We start from the raw sequence: 23,714 nt of genomic DNA, 5'->3' as shown, positions 1-23,714 counted from the left end.
ATAAATAAAGATATTTATTCGTACTGAAAAATACTCATAAATGAGCATGAAGTTGGAAGTGAAGGGCGGAAAAGCATACAGAAAATCAGCCATCACTTAATTTTTTTTGGTATTAATCACAAGGAGTAAGGTAAAAAAATGGTTTGCACAGCAGAAGGCATTCCTTTCTTTTATTGGTAGGTGGAGTTCTACTACAATAAGTTCATAAATAAGTTCAAAAAAAAAAAAATAAATGTTTTTATTGAAATACCAAAAACTCTATATTGAGATAAAGTTATTGAGAATGAACGACGAATGGGAAAAGGAGAAGTTCCAATAAAAATGACTGCTAATATTTGACCTTCTTTCGCCAAACAAATTTCCACATTACTTTAATTGAAAATTGCAGCTGAAGAACAATTGTTTCCGTACGGTTCATAATTTTATTCATTTTACCTTAAGAGTGGTTATAGAAAAAGCAAATAAACAAGTAATTTCTTTATTGATTTTATGATTATTTTCAAGATTTAATTTTATATTTATATACCATAGTTTAGTTAATATAGAGATTTCTTGGATTTTTTTATTTTTTTAAATTAATTTGATTTAATATATGAAACTCATATCAGTTTTTTAAAGCAAATGAAATTCGTTGAAAGACTAATTATTACTTTAGTGATTAGCCGTTCACTAATCACTTTTATAAATAAAATCACTTTTTTATTAAAATAACTGCTTTCTTCCGGCAAGTTTATTAAGATTTGAAGAAGAAATGAATTGTCGATTAAAAGATTTTGTTATACAAGGAAGCATTTTCATATAGCAATGTTATTGTTGATAGAAATTTCGTACTAAAAAATATTATTAGGATGACGATACAAACAGATAAAGGAAAGGAGAAATGTATCATGAAAAAATTGAAGGTCAGTGTGTCTAAAGTGACTCGATTCCGTTATCCTTGACCTTCATGGAATATTTTCTTCAGAATTCATATTAACTCTTTTCCACTCTTCCTATTTCTTTCCCTTTTCTATGCTTAATTCATTGTTACTTTTCTTGCTGATGTTTATTTAATATTTGCTCTTAAATTAATTGAGTATAGCGATACACAGCTAAAGAATGAATATTTTTGGAGAATACAGGAAATGCTTATTGCAATTAAAATGAGCACTCCTAACAAAATCAGATAATATTAATTTTTAAGGCAGAAAAACGGACATTGAATAAATAATTGTTTCCATTTTCATAATCTAAAAAATCGCGAAAATTGTTTGCTATAAATAAGATAGTCTAATTAACGAGAAAATGATGACTAAAATTGGAAATTGGAAGTTTGACAAACTTGAAAATAAATCAAAGAAAACAGGTACAGCACTGGATGATATCTTTTTTTGAAGTTTAACAGCATCGAGCTGCATTAACATCGCAGTATTTTTAATCATCATGATTAAATTTCGGTGATTTTTCTGCTATTCGTTACCTTTTCCATTTATAGACATAACAACAAACTTACTTACATTGAACAGGTACGATTGCTATTCCATTGTTGCTATTTTCAATCTAGTAATTTTGAAATTATCTTACCACCATTTCAATGTCTAATGCAATATTCAAAACAATAATATTATGGAAATCGCAAATTTTGTTTTAATTGTTAACTTTCGAAAATGATAAAAAAATAATTAAAAAAAAAATCATTGCGCTAAAATAATTGCTTATTCAAAACATGATGTATAAAGGTTATCTAAAAAAAAAAAAGAACTTTCTCTTGTAACTGATTTGATCAATAATCATTACGTCAAGGTAGCAAATACTAAGAAAAATTCGACTTTATCTCGGCGATGAATCAACTATCCAGAACTAACCTTTTTTTTTTTCCCGATGGATTGTTCGTCGCCGAAATTATTTGACATTGAATTTTGTTATCACTACTAATTTTTTTTTTCTTTTTGCAGAAGCACTATGTTTACAATTTGTTTGCACACGGTTGTCCACTCTATCAGACCAATCCGTTCAATATGGTTGACAAATATAAAAATGGCAACAACTTCACAATTGTAATGATGCAATATGGCTTATCCTAGTGTGAAGCATTAAGTACAGTTGTGAAAAACTATATCTATTTTGGCCTTATGATGTGAAATATCATAAATAAACAATGTATGTGTACATGAATGTTTTGTAAAGTAAATCTGCTATTTGAATTATAAAATCATGTACATCAAAGGAGAAAAAAAAGAAATCAGGATATAGCAAAACGAAGTACAAGAAGATTAAAATCAATGATTACAAATGCGTTTTTAAAATGATGAAGGGAAGAGGATTTGGCATGAGGAAATATTATTTACAATTCTCAATTTTATCGTCTGTAACAGATGAACATGTGACAAAATAATTACATAAGATGTATAATAGGCTGTGTTACAATATTTCCCGTAATTTTGAATTTACGAATGTTTAAATTTCTTAAATAAATCTCGCTTTAATTTGATAATTTTACATCGATACCTATTTAATGATTGCAGCAGAACTTGTCTGTATCTAACAATTCGCACTGGTCCGCACAACAGTAGATGGTATCAACTCCTTCTCATCCTCAGTGCTTATTTTCCATTCTTTTAGATTGATTTAGATTCCATAGCAAGTTTAACCTTCTCATTTCTGCAGGATATGTTAAGGTTAAAAATTAAATTAGGTAATTCAAGAAGAATATAAGGAAATTAAGAGATACACAAAAATTAAGAGAAATGCACAATAATGTAGCAACTACTTTGCATTACGAATGAACCAGTCATGCTTTGCTTTGGAAATTAGTTTTGTTGAAAATTGTGTAAAATAAATTGGAATTATAAAATAATCAATGAAAAATTATCACTTAAAATGAAATATCAACAAATGATGTGAATAGAGGTTAAAAATTTGTCAAGTTAAAAACAAAGGAAAAAAATGAAATGCAACACTGTAACCTGCAGTAGTAGTAGCAGATTCTCTATCTCAGAAGAGTCCGTTTTTTTGAAAAAGAGAGAATGGTGAATAGGTGAACTGAGGGTATTACGAGAGCAAGAATAGAGTGATGAAGGAAGCTCGTAATCATAAATTGGTTTAATTATGATATTAACAGTAAGATAGTAATAATAATGTTGACGATAACGATAATGACAGTTACAGATGATAGTGGTTAACAGGACGCAATGATGATAAATGATCACCCTTGTTACAGTATCATACATCAGAATGAAAATCATGGAGAAGAAAAAGCACTTCGAAATCTCATGCGACAGGTGGGAGAGAGTAAGGGTGAAGAGGAAGGTGGGAGGGAAGGGGGACATGGATGGTGATTGATCTTTGTTCGTCCCCATCCCCTTCTCATGTCGAGACTACTTACTGGTTTTCGGTCCTCATGCAAGTGAAAAATATTTCTGCTCGTACAGTGTCATAAAACTAGTTCTTCTTTCTTGTCACATATCAGAAAAAAGCTTCCATTTGTTAGATCGCAAATGTTTTCCCTTCCGTCACAATTATCTCTGTAATTCCGCATACCAATAGCGTAACACAGCATATGCTACGCTTCCGTATATTTATGCCTATTTATATGTGTTTGTATGCTTGTATGAAATTTTAATCTTTTCCCAATTTTCCAAGTATTTTTGATGATTTTTGAAACAAAACAAAAACAAAAATAATTCGTTCAGTCTATTTCCATGGTACGATAATTCGTGATATTGAAAATAATACACTTTACGTCTGAATACTTCATGATAATCTACAGGTTTAAATTCGAAATAGTTTACGAACAAAATATATGCACTTTAATATATGATGTAATTCATACCTTTGACCCTCCCCGTTTCCGATAGTTTTGAGTATTTTTAACTACAAGGAAGGGTGACATCAGATTTGGAAAATGATTTTGGTAATCGAAAAAAAAAAGAAAAAAAAAACATGTAAAAGTGTAAGTTCTGTGAAGGAAACGAAAGTGGGAATATGCTAAATATAAAAGCAATAACCGTCATACTTTCAAACATTCATTTCTTCCTTATATATATATATACATAGGAATGAAATGAATATATATATATATAAGGAGTATAACAGCAAATATTTGATAGAAATTAATCCATGAAATAATTCCTGAGTTTTAGACGGACTGAAATAATACTCAGTAACAACAACTGATTCCACCAATGGATGCCTAGTTATGATTCAAGTTATATTGAAACATAAAAAAAGTGACTGAGAATAAAAAAGGAAGCCAAAGGCTTTCAGATAAAATTTCGAAAGTGAAACAAGAGACCATAGTGATTAGCCGAATTACGCGCAGGAGATTCCTGGACTTCATCGGGATGACGGTTTTTGGGAAAATTGCCCAGATGGGAATTTTTGGAAAAAAATGTATATAGCTAGGTAGGAAACAGAAATATTTAAATTTTCAATTTATCAAATATGGGTGAATTTAGTTCAATAACTATTCCCTCTTTTTTCATAGATGGTACGGAATGGATAGTGTGAGGTTTTTCCTTAAATGATTCATTTATGTTTTAAGGGCAGAACATTCCGGAATTCTACGATGTACAAATGTTGCCCTTAGACGGTACCAACAACCCTCGGGATTACTGACTCATTCCGCTTCATTTTGTAATCCCAAAAATACCCAAAGTTCACTAATAAGTCAAAGGTCAAAAGGTCAGGAAAATTTTTCTAAAGATTTTAGACATTAATATTTTTCTCACATGAAATTTCTTATTAAGTGATTTCAAGATCACCCGTTTCAAGTTTTCTGCTTTAAATTTTCTCTGTTCCCCAAATGATGCCAACATTCCTCGAGATTTCTGACTTAATACTTTAATTGTGCAAATTATCCTTAGCAATAATGCCATATATAGATCATGTTTCAGTGTCTTTAAATGGTACTACGATAGGTTTGTTTGCTTGAATCCCTGTTTTTATATTTAACTCCTCACCGTGCACCTTGCACCTGTTATATTCTTGGAAACTAAACTTGTTGGATAGAATAATTTCACCAACAGCTAGAAGAGATTGCATCAGTGAAATGTATTCTGCTCTCATCCGTAATCGTCAAAAAGCACGTGATACGTAATAAGTTTCATCAAAGGTATGAGCGAGCAAATAATTGGTCGAGTTTTGCTGGTTTTCGTCATTGCGCTTCCGCGATGCATTCATCAATAGGCGTATTGGGAGGCGGCGACCAGCCGATGAATGGTATTTTGTGCAGCGCATCGGAGTGCAGCAACACAGCCAGGTTGCGTTGCCCTACGTGCATCGAACTGAAATTGAAGGATTCCTACTTTTGCTCCCAGGTTAGTATTATTATTCAGTTCGGACCTATAATAGTTCGTCACGTTCCAGAGGAATTTCACTTTAAACTGAAGGTAATGTTCAAAAATAATGAGGAGGATGGGTATTTAGAGTATTTTCCGGTGTTGGCCAGAATTAGGAGAGTATGATAAATAGATTACGGATGAAGCCATTAGGGAGATGCTGGATATCGTCATTGTTGTATTCGGATCTCAGAAAGTTTTACCAAAAAATGGATTTCGATATGATTGACATTTTGAGGTACTTCCCGAAACAGATGTAGAAACTATACAAAAGTATGGTCACGTCATGAATTCATCAATATACTAGTCTCTTGGTAGCCTGCCGTCCAGTTCGAGCTGTAGACTTACTTATTTTTTACATTTTTTATTATTTATCAAATTTTCTGAAACTAAACATTAATCGAATAGGTTCATTTTTCCAGGCATGTTTCAAAAATAGCTGGGCATTTCATAAATTGATCCACTTAGCATGTACTTCGGAACAATACAATCCATGGCCTTATTATCACTTTACCGGGTTGTTACGTCCAGCACCAATGGGGCAGAAGCGCGGGGTTCCAAATACTATCGCAAAACCTGATTATGCATTCCGTGCAGATGGGATTTCGGAAGCCGAACAACTTGCAAGAAATATTAATGAGATTAAGGTTAATTCAATAATGCTAAAAAGTGGAAGGTTTTTTCAATTTTGTCGTTTTGCAAGCTTTTTCTTCTGTAGTTCATTTTGTAAGACTAAGCATCGATTTAAAATAATCGAATTAATTTCTGAGTTTTTAGAAGTTTTGACAACGAGTAAAAATTTGAGGCTCAAAATCGTAATATTTTATTAAAAAACTGAATTTACTGTGTGAAAAAGGACATCATTTTGAAGAGCTAATACCATATTGTTTAGGAATAAGTATGAAATTGAGCATTTCAGGTTCTCGATGATAATGAAATAGATTGCATGAGAACAGTTTGTAAACTGGCTAGGGAAGTGCTGGATGAAGCGGCTCGAGTTTGTGAACCTGGTATTACCACAGATCACATCGATGCTGTTGTGCATGAAGCTTGTATCGAAAGAGACTGTTACCCTTCTCCTCTCGGGTAGGATTTTAGTTTAATTATAACTTATTTATTACTTCAGGTAACTTCCATGCATGCACACTAAGTTGTCATGATGGATATCATACTTCAAGATTTATTATCAAATCAAAATTAAGCTGTTTAGAATTGTACCATTCAGAGTTATTTAGATATCATCAGTTTCCGAAGAGTGTTTGTACATCAGTTAATGAAGTCATTTGTCATGGGATCCCAGATATGCGAAAACTTGAAAATGGCGATATTTGCAATGGTACTTTTTAGTGTAATTGCTACTCCTTTTTTTATTCAGTTAATCTTCAGACGCGTCCTAATGCTTTTTGATTTTGCAGCATGAAGTGATTGGTAGTAAATGCTAAATGAACATAATTTTCAGTTGATGTGACAGTATATCATCGTGGCTTTCATGGCGATCTAAACGAAACATTTCTGATCGGTGATAGGGTTAAGGAAGATACGAGGAAACTGGTGAAAGTTACATATGAATGCTTGCAGCATGCTATTGATCTCGGTGATTATAGCTATCTAAAAGTGGTTTTTCGCACATGTAGAATTTGCACTAGACTTTTTTTTTTCTCATCAAAAACACCGTTTTATGGATTTAAATGGAAGCTGTTAAACGCTTAATTACTTCAGTTCGTCCGGGTGTGCGTTTCCGTGAAATTGGCAATGTTATCCAAAAACATGCAAATGCGCATGGCTTATCGGTTGTTAAATCATATTGTGGACACGGAATTCACAGGTTTTTGGGCACCTCTTTTTTTTTGAACTCTTTTGGTACTTTTCATTTAGAATAAATTCCGAAGTCTCGATATTTTTCAATAGTTTGTCTCCTATTGACCACTGTTTCAGGCTTTTCCACACTCTTCCGAATGTGCCACATTATGCAAGTAATGCTTTGGTTTTATTCATTTATCTTCGTGTTTAAGATTTCATTTCTATTCTCTTAATCAAAAACAAGCGAACATTTTCCAAATATTAAAAACAATGGTGAATGATTTCCGGGTCTGACCTAAACGTCATTCGCTTTTATTTCAAGTAGCTTTTTTGGTTATCTTTTCTAGAAAACAAAGTGACAGGAGTTATGAAGGCTGGCAATACATTTACCATCGAGCCAATGGTTAACGCTGGTGGACATAACAACGAACGTTGGCCGGACAATTGGACTGCCGTCACTGTGCGTTTTCTACAGTATTTTTTCTCTAATATCGAGATGAAGTAAATTTTCCGGATTTTAGAAGATTAAATGAGTTTCATTGTGGTAATTATTTGACTAGTTTAGAGTGATGGGAAGCCCTCGGCACAATTCGAACAGACATTGTTGGTGACTGAGTCCGGATGTGACGTGTTAACAGCTCGAAACACAGGCCGCCCCTGGTTTATGGATCAGCTAGAAAAAAGTTATTCCTCAAATTAGGTTACGTAGCTTCCCACCTCTCCACCTTCTTTTTCACTTCGATATATCGAAGAAATTTTTGCTGCATTAGACAGATTTTACGAAACCATGATTTCATCTCTTCTCCAATTGAAAATACACATTCATTGCTGGTATTTAATGATCATTTGTGACCTTATTTTAGTATTTTCTTTTTACCAGTTATATTTAGCCCCGCAGTACTGATACGTGAGAAATAAACATCTCGGAATTTGATTTGAAGCCTTGTCTCGGTGTCACAGTTGTGACGCTAACTGTAAATTCATTGCTTGTGAAACTGTCTTATTGGCCTATAATCTGTACCACATTTTATCTAAAACAAAAGTGAGTAAGAAAAGTAAGTTGTAACTCCCTAACTCTCATCTGCTTTCCTCTCTCCGTACGAGATATAATTCAAGTTGTCTCAGTACAATTCCAAGTTAGTCCTAAAATCATTCTATGTTCTTGATCTCTTAGCGCTAATTTCTTTATATTGGAACTTATAGGAAGTGTCCATCATGTTACGATATTAATAGAAAATGTTTACAAAAGGAGCATATATGTATATGAACATATTATAGCCGTATAGAACAACATATAAGAGTAAAATAAATGAATCACATCTTTCCTCTCTCACTTCATTCTTTGTTTCTTGTTTTCCCCTTGAAAGGTTTTTTTTTTTTTTTTTTTTTTTTTCTCAATTGAATGGTTACAAGTTTATCCTTTATATGACACCACTATTTAGCTAAGTCATCCCCACCACGGCCCTTCAAACGTCATCCCTCAGAACTGAAGATTTCACTGATCTCGGAGCATTTTATATATCAAAAATTTTTTAACGAAACTTTGGAAACTAACGCTAATTTGAATTCCAAATGTCATTCATGAAATCTATTGCATTATTATTTTCATAAAATCCATACAACGTGTAATATCTTATCTACTCATCCTTGGGTTAAACGAATTATTAAGACGTTAATACAATTCTTGGAATTGAAATAGAGTCTATAAATACAGCAAGTGTTGTAAAGTATGGGAATATGTGTTGAACAAAATATATGCATATATGCACGAATTCTGTGCACTAAACTCATATAATTGCTGAAATACTAACACTAAAGAAATAAGTAATGAACAGAAATAAGTGTTGATGACGAAGGTACACCTATAAAAATAGGTGTCAATAGAAGTTGATAAAAAAGTGTATGAAGTGAAGCTCCAACTCCACCAGTTACGGATATATAGTAATACCATTTCCCAGCCCTCTCTTTAGCATCTTATACCACCTAAAATAGAATAGAAGATTAAAATCCTGAAACTTGAAATTTAAATATCAGGACACCTCTTTAATCGACAATATATTAATAATCAACGCCAAATGAATAACCTTTCAGCACTTCCTGAATGTGCAACTCGAAAATGAAGTGAAATACAACTACTCTTGTTCACTTGATTAGCATGCCGTAGCTCAAACAAACGACCACCATCATCTAATTCTTGAACACAAAGTGTAAATCCTATAAGAACATAGCGCGCCACAGGATCCACATCCTCAAATGTTATAAATTTTCAATTAACAAATTCTTCAATTACCCTGCAAGACCCCTTTGTCTGTTATTAGCACTTTTTTCTCTGTAATTGGAGACATCGTAAAAATCTTTTTCATCGGAAAAGACTATTATAATTTACAAAGCATTTACATAAACTCACAAACTCCGCATCATAAAAGCAAAGCACTAAGACACCATCTGCATGCGATGTAAGCCGACCCCACTTTTCATTTTCACCACCTTTTTGATTCCTGAAAAGAATAAAAGATTCATTAGCAACATGAAAATGATCGTAATACATTATAACAGAAATGAATCTAATGCGGAGTGAAAAAAAGTAACCTGAGAAATACAGTACCAGATACTACTCCTTCGGCATTTCGACTGGGAACATTAGTTTTAGTAAGTGATTCATTTTCCGGAGCTGTGAAAGTTGTATTTCCTAAGTCTCCTTTCCCTTAAATCACATTTAGTGTATGTTAGGAAAACAAAAAATTAAGCAATTTGAAATTATTCAAAGCAAATTCAATCTTTCTAGAATATAATAGAAGATGCAAATTTTCAGATGGGTAAAAAAATCGTATTGAACAAACATTTTTTGGTGATTTTAACATAGCATTCTGGACAAACTTTGGTGCGCACATAGTAACTGCTAGTTTTGACTGGAGCATAACCAACACAAGAACGACATATCAACTGTAAATGAATGTTTAACAACTAACTAGGAAATCGATCCAGCGAAATCCAAAAATTTTCGTGACATTCAAAACTTTTACTAGAAAAAAATCTTTAAAGCGACTTTATATCCGAAATGAAAATTTCACTTATTCAAAACAAAACAAAAAAAAAATGTAATCCGCGATGAAAATTCTCGGTCAATAACGTCATTTAATATGTCAAAAATTTTTTCTCATATTATTGTACAAGGTGATATCAACATACAAGTTCTGTATAACATATTTTTTGTAACATATTTTAAGTGAAATTTCCTTGATAAAATCAAAAAAAAAAAAAATTATTCCTCCTAAAGGTTTATAGCAGTTGTAAAATCAAAATTGAAAACTGTTTCTCCAACAGGAAAATATAAAAAAACAAACGTATCCACATTCACGACAATGATGGCGACGATTCAGAACGTTGAATTTTGTAGAGCAGCCAGCCATCATACATGATGTTGCTTTTGGATCAGGTATCCATAATGGTGTATACTTGTGCTTCCCAGTAATGGACAGTGAGATACCATTATCTAATCCATTGTTTGATGTCTTCGTATCCGATGTGCATTCATCCGTTGGCTCATCTACATGCATTACTCGAACATTGAGGATCTAAAAATGAAATTAGGAAAATTAGGAGTAAAAGAGATATCAAATAACTTTACATGAATCATCTAGGAATAACCTTATTTCTTGCAGCTTTGATGTGACGAAGCTCTTTTGCCTCCATCTTTGCTTCGCTGATTCGTTTCACCCAATCATCTCTTTCTCGCTTCGTTCTAAAGATCCAGCAAAATTCTTTCATTGTTAAAATGTTACATTCTTTCTTTTGTCAAAAGTTTCAAGAATTAAATTATTAGTACAAATCAATCAAACAATGCAAGTTCCTTACTGTGGAAGTACAACATCCTGTACAAGAAACAGACATGTTGTACCTGTTTCTTCTACACTGCTTAGCTGTTATGGTTTTTCGCCCTTTACGACGAGCAGATTAGATTTTGTGACAGTTTACCTAACTGCTTTAGTGATAAACAAAACAATGAGCCTGGAATGAACAAACCTTCAGAAAAAATAAAACATACTTTGCGATAAAAACGGCACTTTTCTGTGTGGTGTACAACTGGAAATGAGTTTCGTATTCGCCATGTTCTTCTGCTTTAACACGAATCCGAGAAACAAGAAATTTATAAAATTCAGAATGAAAATTGGCATCTGTTCCAAGCGAAGGTGTTCTTGAATATTTACAAATTAATAACACATCCGAGAACTGCAATACATCAAAAATTGTCCGAACCTTAGATATTTTTATAGAATATAACATTATAGATTTATTACGTCTTTTTCACATCTGCTACTTTCATGAGCTTTGCTATCCTAATGGTTTGGCAAATGTGAACTGAGATTTCATGTTGGTGTTTCAAACCAGTTGCGAATAGATATCCTCATGATTATGTATCTTATAACTAAGAGCCTGAATAGAATACCGCTATTAGACGACAATGTGCCTCAATATTCTACAAGAAGAAATGATTTCAGTTATCCTCAATAAAATAACATATCTTTTCTAACAAGCAATTTTCTGTTACCTAATGGAATCTTTTAAACTGAAAGAAAAAACGAATTAGAAAAATCCACATCATGAACACTTTTTTCTTGGAAAAAAGGACATACTAATATCAAATAACGCGGCTGTAAATCTTTCCGCGACTGTTTCATCAATTCGCCTTCAAATAAAAGGTGACGATTTGCTTCGAAAACATTAAACCTTCCCTGCAAATTTTAATTTTTATGCAAACTACTGAATATTTAGGCTACTTTTCTCTTCAGTCATAAAAAAATACCTCAAGCTGTCGATACAAGTCAATTAAACGTTTTTCCAATTCAGCTCGACTAATCTGCCGATCAACTAATTCTGATACTTTTGATAACTGCACCAATGCATCTGAATAATACAAAATTTCTCCTTTATGAAACTTTACTAAAAGCGGTAGTATGAATGTGTGAGGCCACTTAAAAACAGAAAAAAAAAAATGTTTTTCGGAATGCCAAAGATAAGCTTCGAACTGAAACTAACCCATACATACTCCCAATTCGTCAGATTCAGGCACTAGGTGCTTTTTATATGCCTCTAGTAAAATTGTATAACGCACAACATTTTGATGAACAATATCAAGTTGCTGAATTATAGATATTTTTCCCATTACTTCTTCCTCGAACTGAAAACAGCAAACCTAGAGAAACGTATTAAATAACAGTAATTCATTTCGAAATATCCCAATTCTGCTCACCTTTGTTGTTGCCCGAGCTAATTCTTCATTTTCTTGAAGCAGTCTGATGAAATCATCAACATGCTTCCTCTTTTCTTTGAGGTAAGGTAGACAGCATTTCAATAAGCCAGCACCGTTTTTTAAGCATTCTGCCATACTTGGAACTCTCGAATCCCTAGAATTATGTAATTTTCATCATTATATAAACTCCCAAAATATATTTCATAATAATTTTTAACGCTACCCAGAGTCAGCAAAATCTTATTCGAACGCTTTTTGTTTAATGATTTTCCTTATATCGCCTCAGATCATATGTTCTTCTAATGAGGAAAAGTCATAACTATTATTTAAAGAAAAAATACCAATTCTCAATTTTCGACGAAATTTTCTCCAACAAAAACTTATGTGCTTCTTTAACCATCAGAAGCTGTTGAGCTATCCGATTGATCAAATGAGGATATCCATTTGGTAGCGTTTTTAAGAAATCGATCCCCAGTTCCTTCCCATATTTTGTCAAAAATTCAGGATATTTCTGAGAAATAATCATAGATAAAGAAAAAAAAGTACTTCGTAAAAAATAGTATTCGTCAACTCTAAATATTAAATACTTACCACAGCAATAAGTTCCAGTTGTTCAACAAATTTTTTCTCAACTGTATAAATCTCGACTGCAGCATAGTGAAGCTTCTTTAATCTCTGATCCTATAATCCTCACTTCATTCATTTTCATGATGACTTTCGAATAACTTCATTTTGCACAAAATCTCCAGTGGAGACTTGACTTCCATCTCTATGGATAAATAAAATAAAAAACAAAAGAAAATAAAAATACTCATTTTATTCGTACTAATTACAAATAAACATCTCCCAATAAGATATTCACCTCATCATATTCTAATTCTAAATTCGTCCGTAATCTTTTCTTCTATTTCCACCTTACCGCCGCAATTTTTTTTTTATTTTTTTGTAAAAGAAACCTCTTCCTGAGAACCGGTGTTGTAGACAGTGTCCATAATTGTTGGGCTGACTATGCTAGTACGACAAAGCGTATTAGTTAAGCTGTAAGCATCACTACTAGGCCTTGATGACGTAGCTTCAGAATCGCAAGAAAGCAACAGTTCGCAATTCGATTCCAGATTCTAAAATACCCATGCTTTCACTTTTAAAAAAAAAAAAAAAAAAAATTACCAAACGAATCTGACATGTGCAGTATTTAAATTTGTTTGTGATAAAAAAAAAAAAATTGGCAGAACGACTCGTTTGTGCAAAATCACCCTTGATTTCCGTATTTTCGAATTGCCAGCAATATTCGAACTATACACCATCACATCTTTCGATGTCCTGAAAGAAAGAGGGAAAAACATTAAAACGTTTAGAGAGGATATCAACACAAAAAAGAAAGGAAAAATAAAGTTAAGCCATAACGTATTTTGCCATTGATCTATATCCGATTTCTGGCTCATTTTCTAAATTGAATGTACAAAACTTATATGATTATTATAAAAACGAAATTATTTTAATCAACAATGGCTATCATGAACGAGCTTCTCTGGAAACACTATTTTTCAAGTCTTCTACTACAACTACATCCAATAATTATCCGAAAATTAATATTTTCTAGATTCCGTTCTATCCCTATTAACAAATAAAACTAAAGCAAGTTACTCCTAGAACCACAGTATTACTGTGTACATCGAAACTAAGATACTAAAATACATCTTTGAAGTACAGTTGTGCAGAATAAATCTAACTGTTAACAAATTAAAGTCAAATGACCTAAATTTACTCACTAATAAAAAAAAACTGCAACTCTGCTATAACATTTTCAATACGATCTTCAGCAGAAACCGTGGGACTGTAAATTTTTTATAAAAGCAGAAAGCTTACAAAGTTACATCTGATTCGAAATTTTTCTCCGCAATCAAAGTTTTTTCATTTGTATTTTCAGCTCTTTCTTCAGAACAATCAAAACTTTGTTCCGAACACAACGATTCTATTTCACTAGAAAGTGGACTACTAAGCTGGAAATCTATCCAAGAACCATCCGAAATAACCGACGACCTCATAGAACTGCAATGCTACAACACTATAAAAACTGCAAATCATCGGATAAACCAATCAAATGCAGGTCTTATTTCATTAATGTCATCAGCCCTTTCTTCAAAACAATCGAAACTTTGTCTCGAACACGCAAACTTGCCTACAAAGCCAAAAATAAGATAAAAGCATTAACAACTCAAATAACACATTTGTTGGTCAAGTGATGAATCTCTTGGACTACGAAAAACAGTTGGTGACACCATCAGTCCGGTTTCAACTAAATCATCGTAAAATGCAACTGCACTTCGCACTTTCGCATGATGCCACCGACTATCGGAATCCGAAGCGATGCTTGAACTTGCTGGAGTTATGCGATTGTCGTTATGTAATCTAAAGAAAGATAGTAAAAAAAAATCCTGAAAATGGAAAACTATAGAATAAACTCGAAGCAAAAAGATGAAAAGTATATAGCCGGTATAAAAAGTGATCTTCATAATTAGAAAACAAGATCTTCTGTACATAAAATTCAGGTTTAAAAATACGAAATATGAATTTATGAAGCTCCAAAACTATGAGTCTCTATCATCCCGGATTATCCTAATATTTATTACATAAAAACCAGCAAAAAAGCTACCTTGCAGTATTAATGGGAAAAAAACCATCTTCACGGTGCACTGGACTCATTGGAGGAAGTAGAGGCGTTGGCTGAAATATAAAGCTAAATTAGAAAATATAGGTCTCGCCAAATACAATTCTTTTTCTTTTCTGGTTTTCTAATTTTAAGAGTGGATAAATCACAGAGAAAAAATAATAGAAAAGTGGAGGGCTAATTATTCCTCAATTCCTATCACGATTAGCACTTATGATATTAAAAAAGCAAAACTGCAGTTCAACGTTAGCTTCTCTGATTACTGCTTTCAAACCCAAGTACGATGTCACCTGTGAAGTTTATACTAATTTAAATCGGGCATTCAAATGACTTACGCCTTTCCATAGTTTCCGTGCTACAGCGGGCTTCTGTTTCCTTCTTGGTGAATTTTGTTCATTAATAATTTTACTACCTTCGAAAAGTATTTTCCTCTGTTCTACTAAAAAATATTTGAAGTTGAACTTTATTTTCAATCAAAAATTGGAAGCACTGCATTAGCCAAATGTAGACATGATTTTAATTTCAACAAAATGGGTTTAACACAAATTTATCATGAATGAATCATTCAAAGTCAGCTGTTACAGGACAAGACGAATTTAGAGACAAATCCTGAAACTCGAATGTTGTATTAAATTTCGGTATTGTTAATAGTTCATTGACTAGTTAGTATCGACCTTAGTAGCTGCTTGGTAGATTTGCATTTACACAGTGAAATATATATAGCCTGAAGTAATAACAACCTGACTTACTAATATTATTACATGATGAAAGTTCTTTGATGATAGCGCTATCGGACGCTTGATCATGTTCAAGTCGAGCACATATTTGCTTGACATTTCCATTTAAATGTGGGATCTGGCTTAATTCGTGCATAAATTTAAGCAGCAATCATAAGACAATAACGAATCTGAAAACAAAATCAACAGATATGAAGAACAATTTGAAAAAAGCGACCACATCTAAAATAATCAAACTTGAAATACAACATCAAATATCGAATACATTACTACTTTTATAACAGAACAGCATGAAATCAATATGATGAAAAGCCAAAAAGTTCTCAAAGGAAGCCGGGAAGTTTAAATCAAAAGTCGGTAATTCTAGGGCAGCAGTATTTCTTCATTCTCATTATAGAATGTTGAATCAGAAGAAAATAAATAGGGATGAAACAAAACAGTTGTCAATCCTAGTTAGACACCTCTTTTTAAAGTAAATTAAACTGATTACTCGAGTACTATTCGTCAAAGAATGCTAAAACTGAAACCTTCAGCTGTTGCAATACTAATAGTATGAGCCATATTGAGACGTCATTTGTTTACATTTCATTTTTCAAGAGACGTTATTTCTATAACATGACATTACGTTACTTCCTCTCTCTCTCTCCTTTTCCTAGAGCTATGCTGAAACCATGGATTCAAGCTTAGCGTAATACTGATTATAACTGAAAAAGAAGAAAAAAATGAATGTGTTTAGGGATGCAACAAATAAACAGTCCACCACTGTTGCTTGTTGGTGGGGATTAGGAGGAATGAAGTAAACGAAAGTGTTCCGTATTTTCCAGTAATATAGTTGACATTTCCGAATACTATCCTCTATTTCTTTCCTTCCCTTTCCGTCCTGTTTTTCTTGATACAACTGTTGAAAGAAGAACGGTAACCGTGTCATTTCTTGGCCTTCTTCAAATTGATATTCTAAAACTGGTTCCCCCTTTCTTCGTCCTCCTTCTCTTCCATTCAATTAATATAAGGCACTCTTATATACCACTCATCATTTATGTACCTCAGCAGTTACATTAGTATGATTACCAATTCCTAACTTATCTTAACCTTTGTTTTTCGAAAAGTGTGATGTATATTACGTAATATCATCTACCAACAGACACAATGTATATTGTGGTAGTAGTTAAACATGTCGTATATCAGTTTGTCGTATTATCAAATATGATGTAATTACGGCGCATGTATATCATTAAATATGATGGTATCACATGTGAGCTACATGTTTTCTAAAATAAAACAAGTTATGACATACATTTCGTTTTTTTTTTTTTAATTCATCTCTTATTTAGAGTATTAAAAACAGTAAGAAGAGGTAGAAAAGGTGTGGACCAGATTTACTTGGATTATTTGCTTTAATCAATATATACTAATAGTTCAATCGGAATGATAAATATTGCCAGATATACGACATATGTAATTTGATTGCATAAAAAGTAATGGTAAAACTAATGTAAAAAAAATACCAAATAATAGATGCAGTATTGTATTATGCTGTTGTAATAAGTCGTACTCCAATTGTTAGTCTTGTCCTTTTGACTGAACAAGTTAGCAAACAAGTAACATACTACTACAGCGGAACTCCCGTGCAGTACGCCGCAACTTGCATCCGAACCCGTGCAATAGCCTTTCTTCGGCTTAATTGTTTGACCTGAATAGTGTTGCTTGAATGGCTTTCTCTTTGTGTAGTTCCTTCTGAATTATATGAAACTTTATAGTTTCCTTCTAGAAACATGTACTTTTTACTATTATTAATAAGTATGAGTGTCTCCAATTTTCTCAGTCTGTGTATGATCGTTTTAATCATCATTGTTCCGCTTCTTATCATATATGTTTTTAAATCGCTGATATCCGTTAACGCTATTCAAAGACTATCAATCTTCCATCCACCTAATTTTCACTCTGTTCCACTTGTTAGTGTCATTTTATTTTTATGAAGCATTTTGTGTGATTGTTGTCTCTCACTACTTTTTGAATTTAATTTCAGTTTTGTTAGTCGCCAGCTGATGTTTTGCGAAGTTTGTATTCTTCATGTGTAAGGGATGCACTATAAGGACAACCTTAGCAGTGTATCAACTTAACAAATTTCCTAGAATGAAGTGATTATTCTGTTATCAGTTGGTAATTAGTTATAAGCTAACATGAATGAAAAGACAAACGACATGGAAACATTTGATGCACCACCGTGGGAGAAGTTCGGTCGTTGGGTGTATTGCATCTGTGTAGTGACATTCGATCTTGAACTGGGGCAGTCAATTGAAGTAAGTGTTGAGTTTAATTGAGTTAATTCCAAAAATATCTTCTCCTAAATTTTATCTAACAGGAAGTCAAGAAATAGCAGAATTGGTAGTAGTTAAAGTATTTGTTTACAAAATTTTTGCCATGTTACGACATCCATTATGTCGTTAGTAAACTTGAAGTTGAATAGTTGAATAGAACTAATGGAGACCTAGACAAAAGTTAGGATTTTTACAGACTAGTTTTCGTGAATTTCTTAAGGTTAAACGTGGAAATTTGCAATTCGAACTTCGAATTCGATGATTTTTTTGTGCTATAAATCGTTCTTAATTTTTTAGGTAGTCTATCCCGGTGATGCACAGTTGACAGTTAGTGAGAGAAGTAGTATATGTTACTTGTCATTCCCGGATTCCAATTGTGGCATGGCACGTGACACCAATTTTCACTTCCGGATACGTCGATCATCTGGTTCTAAGTTATCTGCATATGGTACATACTCGGAACGAGTGCCAGCAGCTATTGATGCCGATCCTCAATATTTTTATGGGTTTGTTCATTCCAGGTTTGTTGTATGCGGCTTTATTACTCGGAACAATAAGTTTTTTTTTTTCGTAATTTTATTTGTCAAAATTCTGAAATATTCAATCATTTTTTTAATTGAACATATTTTACGTTTGTATCTTGAACTGATATTTTGCTTACTTGTCACTCACATATTTCTTATGTTTGGTTTGATTTGTAGACAAAAGAAAGATTCTTCTTTGCCACGTGGTTACTTTCAAAAGGTTTGTTTCTTCTAATTATTAAGCTTTTTGGTTGTTAGGAATTAGTCTTGTCACTTATTTAATTTTTGAATGAATATATGAATTCCATTTAATTTTTAAATGAACATGTATTTTTTAAACAAATAACTTTCAGAGTCTTGTTTTACTAACAGTATTGCCTCTTTTTGATTTGTTTTCACTTGTTGTTGGTGTAATTGCGCAAGGCTTTTTCGATTCTGGAGAACCAGCGATCGAAGCAGGTATGATTATAGCATTAAGCAGTAAAGCTTCAATACATTTTGATAATCGTCTTTTTTTTTATTTGTAATAAATACCTTTTGCAATGTTATGTGATCTCAAAAGAATAGCTTGAGACTTAAGTTGACAGAGTTACTGTCTTATATATTTTATGTTAAGTATTACCAAGAACATTTTTGTAGTGGCAAGATAGCGAATTTTAGCTTGTCATCACATTGATCAGTGGTCGATTCCCATCCCTGGTATCGTGCTTTGTTTGCCACTAATGGGGAATGTGATACAGTGTCGGATTCCATGCCAAATTGATGTATATTCACCCCAAAGAAGTTATCTTATGAATGTTAAGGTAAGTTTCAGTTGGGGTTGAAGTCGGTCATCGTACGGTAGATTTTAAGAAAGATGGAAGGTCGAGTTCAACTTCTAGTTTTAGATCTGATTTCGCTTTGTCGTAGACTAAAAACGGTATTATTCATTTTGAAAATTGGTGATTTATGTGTTTCTAAATTTTTCAGTTAATGTCACCCAATAAAAGTCCAGTTTTATTATCCATAATGAATAAATCGAATATTCCTGGGTAAGTTGACAAACTTATTCGACTGAGTTTTCTGAATATCTTAAGTGGGAAATGTTGCTGATTTCAGCATCACATTTAAAAAGAAAAAGTTTATTTCAGAAGTTTATTGTTTGTTGTTAACCATGTGCAGTTATTATGGGAATTAGTGTTGACTGGAGAGGTAATTTTTTTTTTCTTATAGTTTATTTTCCTTACATATTCTTTTCATGTCAGATTTATGAGGATTATAAATTGAAGAAATCTGTATTAATTTGGAGATGAAATGTCTAATTAAAAGGAAAATTATTTCAGCCAGTTGTGGTGCTAGCTCAAAATCCGTCGGATTGTTCTGCGTTCGTGCAGTCTCTGATTTCTTTGATATGGCCTTTAAGGTATTTATATGCAAATATAGTATTATTTCCTTTCTTGCTTTTCAGATATTTGTGTCCAAAATTTGTCTTTTAACTTCCATCATGATAATTCTAGGTATTCCAGTGACTATCGACCCTTTTTCACAATTCATGATACTGAATTTCGGGAATATTCGTCGAGGACTGATCCATGGTACTCATTTTCTGTACTTCTGTTGGGTATGAACATATAGGAGGCACTAAGACGTAGTTGTTAAATTAAACCAAGAATTCTAACTTTGTAAGTCATTTAATGCCCTCACTTTCTTAAAACTTTTTTGACGTTTCACACTTTTTTCCAGGCCAAATGTGATTCTTGGAGTGACAAATCCATTCTTTACAAAAATATTTCAAAACTGGCCTCATATTATTCGCCTGGTTCCTTCACAGGAGCAACAGATCCCCGTTGGAGGAAAAAGGAAGTATGTCCACTGTTTTATTTTTTATTAGGAAATGTTTCATTTTTGGTTTGACTAAAATCTAGAAGACAGTTTTAATTAAAGTAAATAAATGCTTTAATTAGTCGTTTCCATAAACTCGTTTTTTTGTTTGGTCCCTCGACTATTATTACAATGATGGAAACTTTTGCAGAAAAATCTGGAATAAACGTGCCCTTGAAACAAAGTATGGCTTATTTAGTCAATACAAAATGTTTCTTCAAAAAGACAAGACGCTTTTCAAAGATCTTTTGAAGATCAGCAATTCAGATTGCACGGATGGGACAGAACTACAACGCCGGATACTTGATTTGACGCAGAATTTCTTGATGCCTTTAGAGAATTACGTTTCATCATTAATGCCTCTGAAAAAGCATCTGTCACCTTTCAAGGTACCTTTATTTTTTACATAAATGAGTTTTTTTTTGTTTATGGTTAGCGAATTTCAAAAATAATTCAATCGCTGTTGTACTCCTCTCTGCATAGTGTTCAATTATTTCTTATATTAATCATTGTAGAATGTTCCACAGATTTATCCGTTCGTGGTAGAGAACTTCTTTTCTGCCTTGGATGAGACAAGAATTATACAGACATCGGGTATCAGAGGTGACTGGCGTGGTAATTTTTTTTTTCTTTTTTCTTTCTTCTCCACTCTTTAGAATTTACTCATTTCCTAATAAAAATTGAATAACATTTCGAATAAAGTAATCAAGTGATATAATTAAAGCTGATTAAATTGGCATGTCTATTTCAGGTTTATATCAAAAATTCACAACTTCACTGAACTTTCAAGATTGGTTGTCTCGCAAAAAGGCTGATTTGGAACGGCAGCTGCGACTTTTACATCTAGAAGTGTGTTTACATTAAAATTGTTCTCAAGATACGAAAGAGAGGAAATGATATGCGAAGAAGCAGAAAAAATGAAAATGAAATGATGGTGTTGTAGCTTTTTTTCTTGTTTGATATTCCCTAAATGTAGCTTAGGTTATCTAGGAAGTGGTATAATGGATAAGGCTTCAAGTACGAGTCTATAAATATTTCATTTTAGATGCTGTGTAGCGCAGATTTCAACAAGCAAACACTTCATAAACGTCCACAAGTTGAAGTCGTTGATCTTGTCCTTAAACTAAATGATCGCATCCAAAATTTGGATGAAGCATCGGAAAGTTCGCGAGTTCGGTTGCAATCACAAATTTCTGCTATTTTATCATGTGTGGATGATGATTTAAAATCAGTTTTGCTGTCTAATGGTTCTTTGAGGGATTGTATTTAATGTTGCTGTGACCATATGTAAGTTATGTAATTGAATTATGTTATTCAGTCTTTAATTGCTATATATTTTATGATGTTATATGCTGTTAGAATTTCAATTCTTGTTTTTTCCAGTTTTTGGAGTCGAAAAAATCCTCGAATAACTTAACTATCTCATGCAATAAGCTGTGTGTGTATTCGAGAAATATGAAACGCATGTAAGTTTAAAGAAACGTGTCGAAGTTAGGAGTAGTTGAGGAAGTTATGTAGTATTTGTAATACTAATAATAATAATATAATAATATGAATGAATTTTATATTAACTTCTTTTAGTAATATGGGTTTTTCCAGTTTTAGATACGTCAGCAAGAGTTGAATTTTTAGAAGTTCTTGAAAATTCACGTTAACAATGAAGAAGTTATGTGGAACATTCAAGTAATAACAGCATAACATTTATCATATCAAAATCAGCTACGAACCATGCACTCCTATTTGATCATCTCACACTGTTATTACTTGAATGTCAACTTTTTTCCAGAATACCTGAGTCACTTATATATAGCTTTCAAATATTTCATGTTTTAAAAGTGAGTAGATTCAGATATCTTCGGAAATTTTATCTTTTTTTTATTATTGCCAGTGCAAGTGAACTTTTTTTGTGCCCTCGTGAGTGAATTTTATATTAACTTTTTCAATTTGCTCAGCAAGGTTTTATGCCTTATGTAGATTGCATAATCAATTGTTATTGTGTATTTATATTGTATTTCTAAATTATTAATATTATCTTTGTTATGTTTCCTTCTTTATATGTCTCAGATGTTGTTACCAAACAGCATTAAAAAAATGTAGGATTAGTATATGTAATTTCATAATTCTGCTCAGCAAAAGCTAGCGAAACATGTCGTATTTTTCTAGGAAAATTAGCTATTATCAACCTGCAATTCGATAATTGTCAAACATTATTACTTCAACATAATGTTTTCCGCTCTACCGTTTTCTTGCCTTTTCTTTTGAATTGTTAAATTCTACTTGTTACGGGTAGTTAGAGAAATAAAAGTTTCCCTTTATTTCATCCGTGTTATATATAACTCTACAATGGAAGCTAATGGAAGGTTGCAGTATTCCGTTGCTTTGTAATTATTTGTTTGGTGAGAAGGTTGAATAAATGTAATTAAGACATCTGTTAATAGCAGGAATATAAATTCGCGTTCAGCTGTTTACTAGTTGAAAGTATAAATTTCATCTGTGAAACGGATTTTCCGGACTTTTTACGCTGTATCTGAATTATTTAAAGTGAGTTTTGGAAGATTTGTTAAATTTTGTTTCAACTACTTCCATTTCCTTTTTTCTCTGCAGTTTGATTCAAAATGATCTGTCATTCAAAGTCGAACTTTTTTATGATCAGCACTTTCTAAGTATAAAAATGATGGAGTGGGGAGGAGAGGTCATGGGGTTGGTCATGATATATTGTCATCAGTCGCACTGTTTACAATCCTCGAACATTTTATTCATCAGGACACAAAGTTCTGATGAATTGTTTATCAACTTAATATGATTTAAAATATCTGTCCAAATTCGCAAAACGGGGATTTAAACGTTTTAAAAGGTCGCTATTTGCACGTTTCGTCTTCATTTATCAAAAATCGCTTACTTTTAACTTTTAATGTACGAATGAAAAAAAAAAAAAAAACAATGAGCTTTGGAGACATAATTTACAGAGTTCTTCCTACTGTTGCATTTTATTTTCCAACATTTTCATAGCGAGACTTCGAAAATTTTGAACTTAATCAGGAATTTGCTGTATTTCTATTTCAAAACCTAAAGCATTTTTCATAAATATTATTTATTGACAGTGGTGGGTTGTACTAAAGAAGTTTTTACAGATGAAAAATGAAATTACAAACATAAATTTCTTTAATATTCTATACCTTGTTTATTGATAAAACATTTAATCATAGTTCCGATCTTTTTCCTCTTAAAAAAATAATGT

General features: G+C 32.4%; 3 protein-coding genes across 4 annotated transcripts; 2 read left to right on the top strand and 1 right to left on the bottom strand.

Annotated features, from left to right (window-relative positions):
• Window positions 1-5,150: 5,150 nt before the first annotated feature.
• On the top strand, window positions 5,151-7,818 carry Bma-map-1 (Uncharacterized protein; the record flags this gene model as incomplete). Its single annotated transcript, XM_001897679.1, has 9 exons — window positions 5,151-5,297; window positions 5,741-5,965; window positions 6,238-6,404; window positions 6,554-6,654; window positions 6,778-6,912; window positions 7,038-7,143; window positions 7,254-7,291; window positions 7,466-7,578; window positions 7,684-7,818. The coding sequence occupies 9 exons, from the start codon at window positions 5,151-5,153 to the stop codon at window positions 7,816-7,818; spliced, it is 1,167 nt and encodes a 388-aa protein (XP_001897714.1).
• Window positions 7,819-9,046: 1,228 nt separating this feature from the next.
• Bm12605 (Uncharacterized protein) lies at window positions 9,047-15,910 on the bottom strand (the record flags this gene model as incomplete). Of its 2 annotated transcripts, XM_043074543.1 has the most annotated exons (21): window positions 9,047-9,101; window positions 9,203-9,366; window positions 9,526-9,616; window positions 9,708-9,822; window positions 9,959-10,061; window positions 10,463-10,693; window positions 10,767-10,860; window positions 11,164-11,348; window positions 11,753-11,851; window positions 11,923-12,023; window positions 12,156-12,297; window positions 12,370-12,523; window positions 12,711-12,880; window positions 12,961-13,050; window positions 13,326-13,487; window positions 13,623-13,689; window positions 14,236-14,418; window positions 14,596-14,778; window positions 15,023-15,093; window positions 15,373-15,476; window positions 15,787-15,910. In XM_043074543.1, 21 exons carry the CDS (start codon window positions 15,908-15,910, stop codon window positions 9,047-9,049), a joined length of 2,688 nt encoding a protein of 895 aa, XP_042930477.1. The 2 variants fall into 2 exon arrangements, with proteins under 2 accessions (XP_042930477.1, XP_001897716.2); XM_001897681.2 differs by lacking the exons at window positions 9,047-9,101; window positions 9,203-9,366; window positions 9,526-9,616; ... (13 more) ...; window positions 14,236-14,418; window positions 14,596-14,778 and having other exon boundaries at window positions 15,019-15,093.
• A 2,044-nt stretch (window positions 15,911-17,954) lies between these two features.
• Bm4325 (Uncharacterized protein) lies at window positions 17,955-21,746 on the top strand (the record flags this gene model as incomplete). Its single annotated transcript, XM_043074542.1, has 14 exons — window positions 17,955-18,074; window positions 18,390-18,613; window positions 18,794-18,836; window positions 18,970-19,075; window positions 19,277-19,419; window positions 19,586-19,647; window positions 19,747-19,807; window positions 19,939-20,018; window positions 20,113-20,190; window positions 20,339-20,458; window positions 20,628-20,865; window positions 20,992-21,091; window positions 21,228-21,325; window positions 21,522-21,746. The coding sequence occupies 14 exons, from the start codon at window positions 17,955-17,957 to the stop codon at window positions 21,744-21,746; spliced, it is 1,698 nt and encodes a 565-aa protein (XP_042930476.1).
• Window positions 21,747-23,714: the final 1,968 nt, after the last annotated feature.

This window comes from Brugia malayi (genome assembly GCF_000002995.4).
Source record: "Brugia malayi strain FR3 genome assembly, contig: Bm_v4_ChrX_scaffold_001, whole genome shotgun sequence".
Classification (NCBI taxonomy): Eukaryota; Metazoa; Nematoda; class Chromadorea; order Rhabditida; family Onchocercidae; genus Brugia; species Brugia malayi.
The sequence above is the reverse complement of the archived record's forward strand: the minus strand, read 5'-3'. Positions and strand labels throughout refer to the sequence as shown.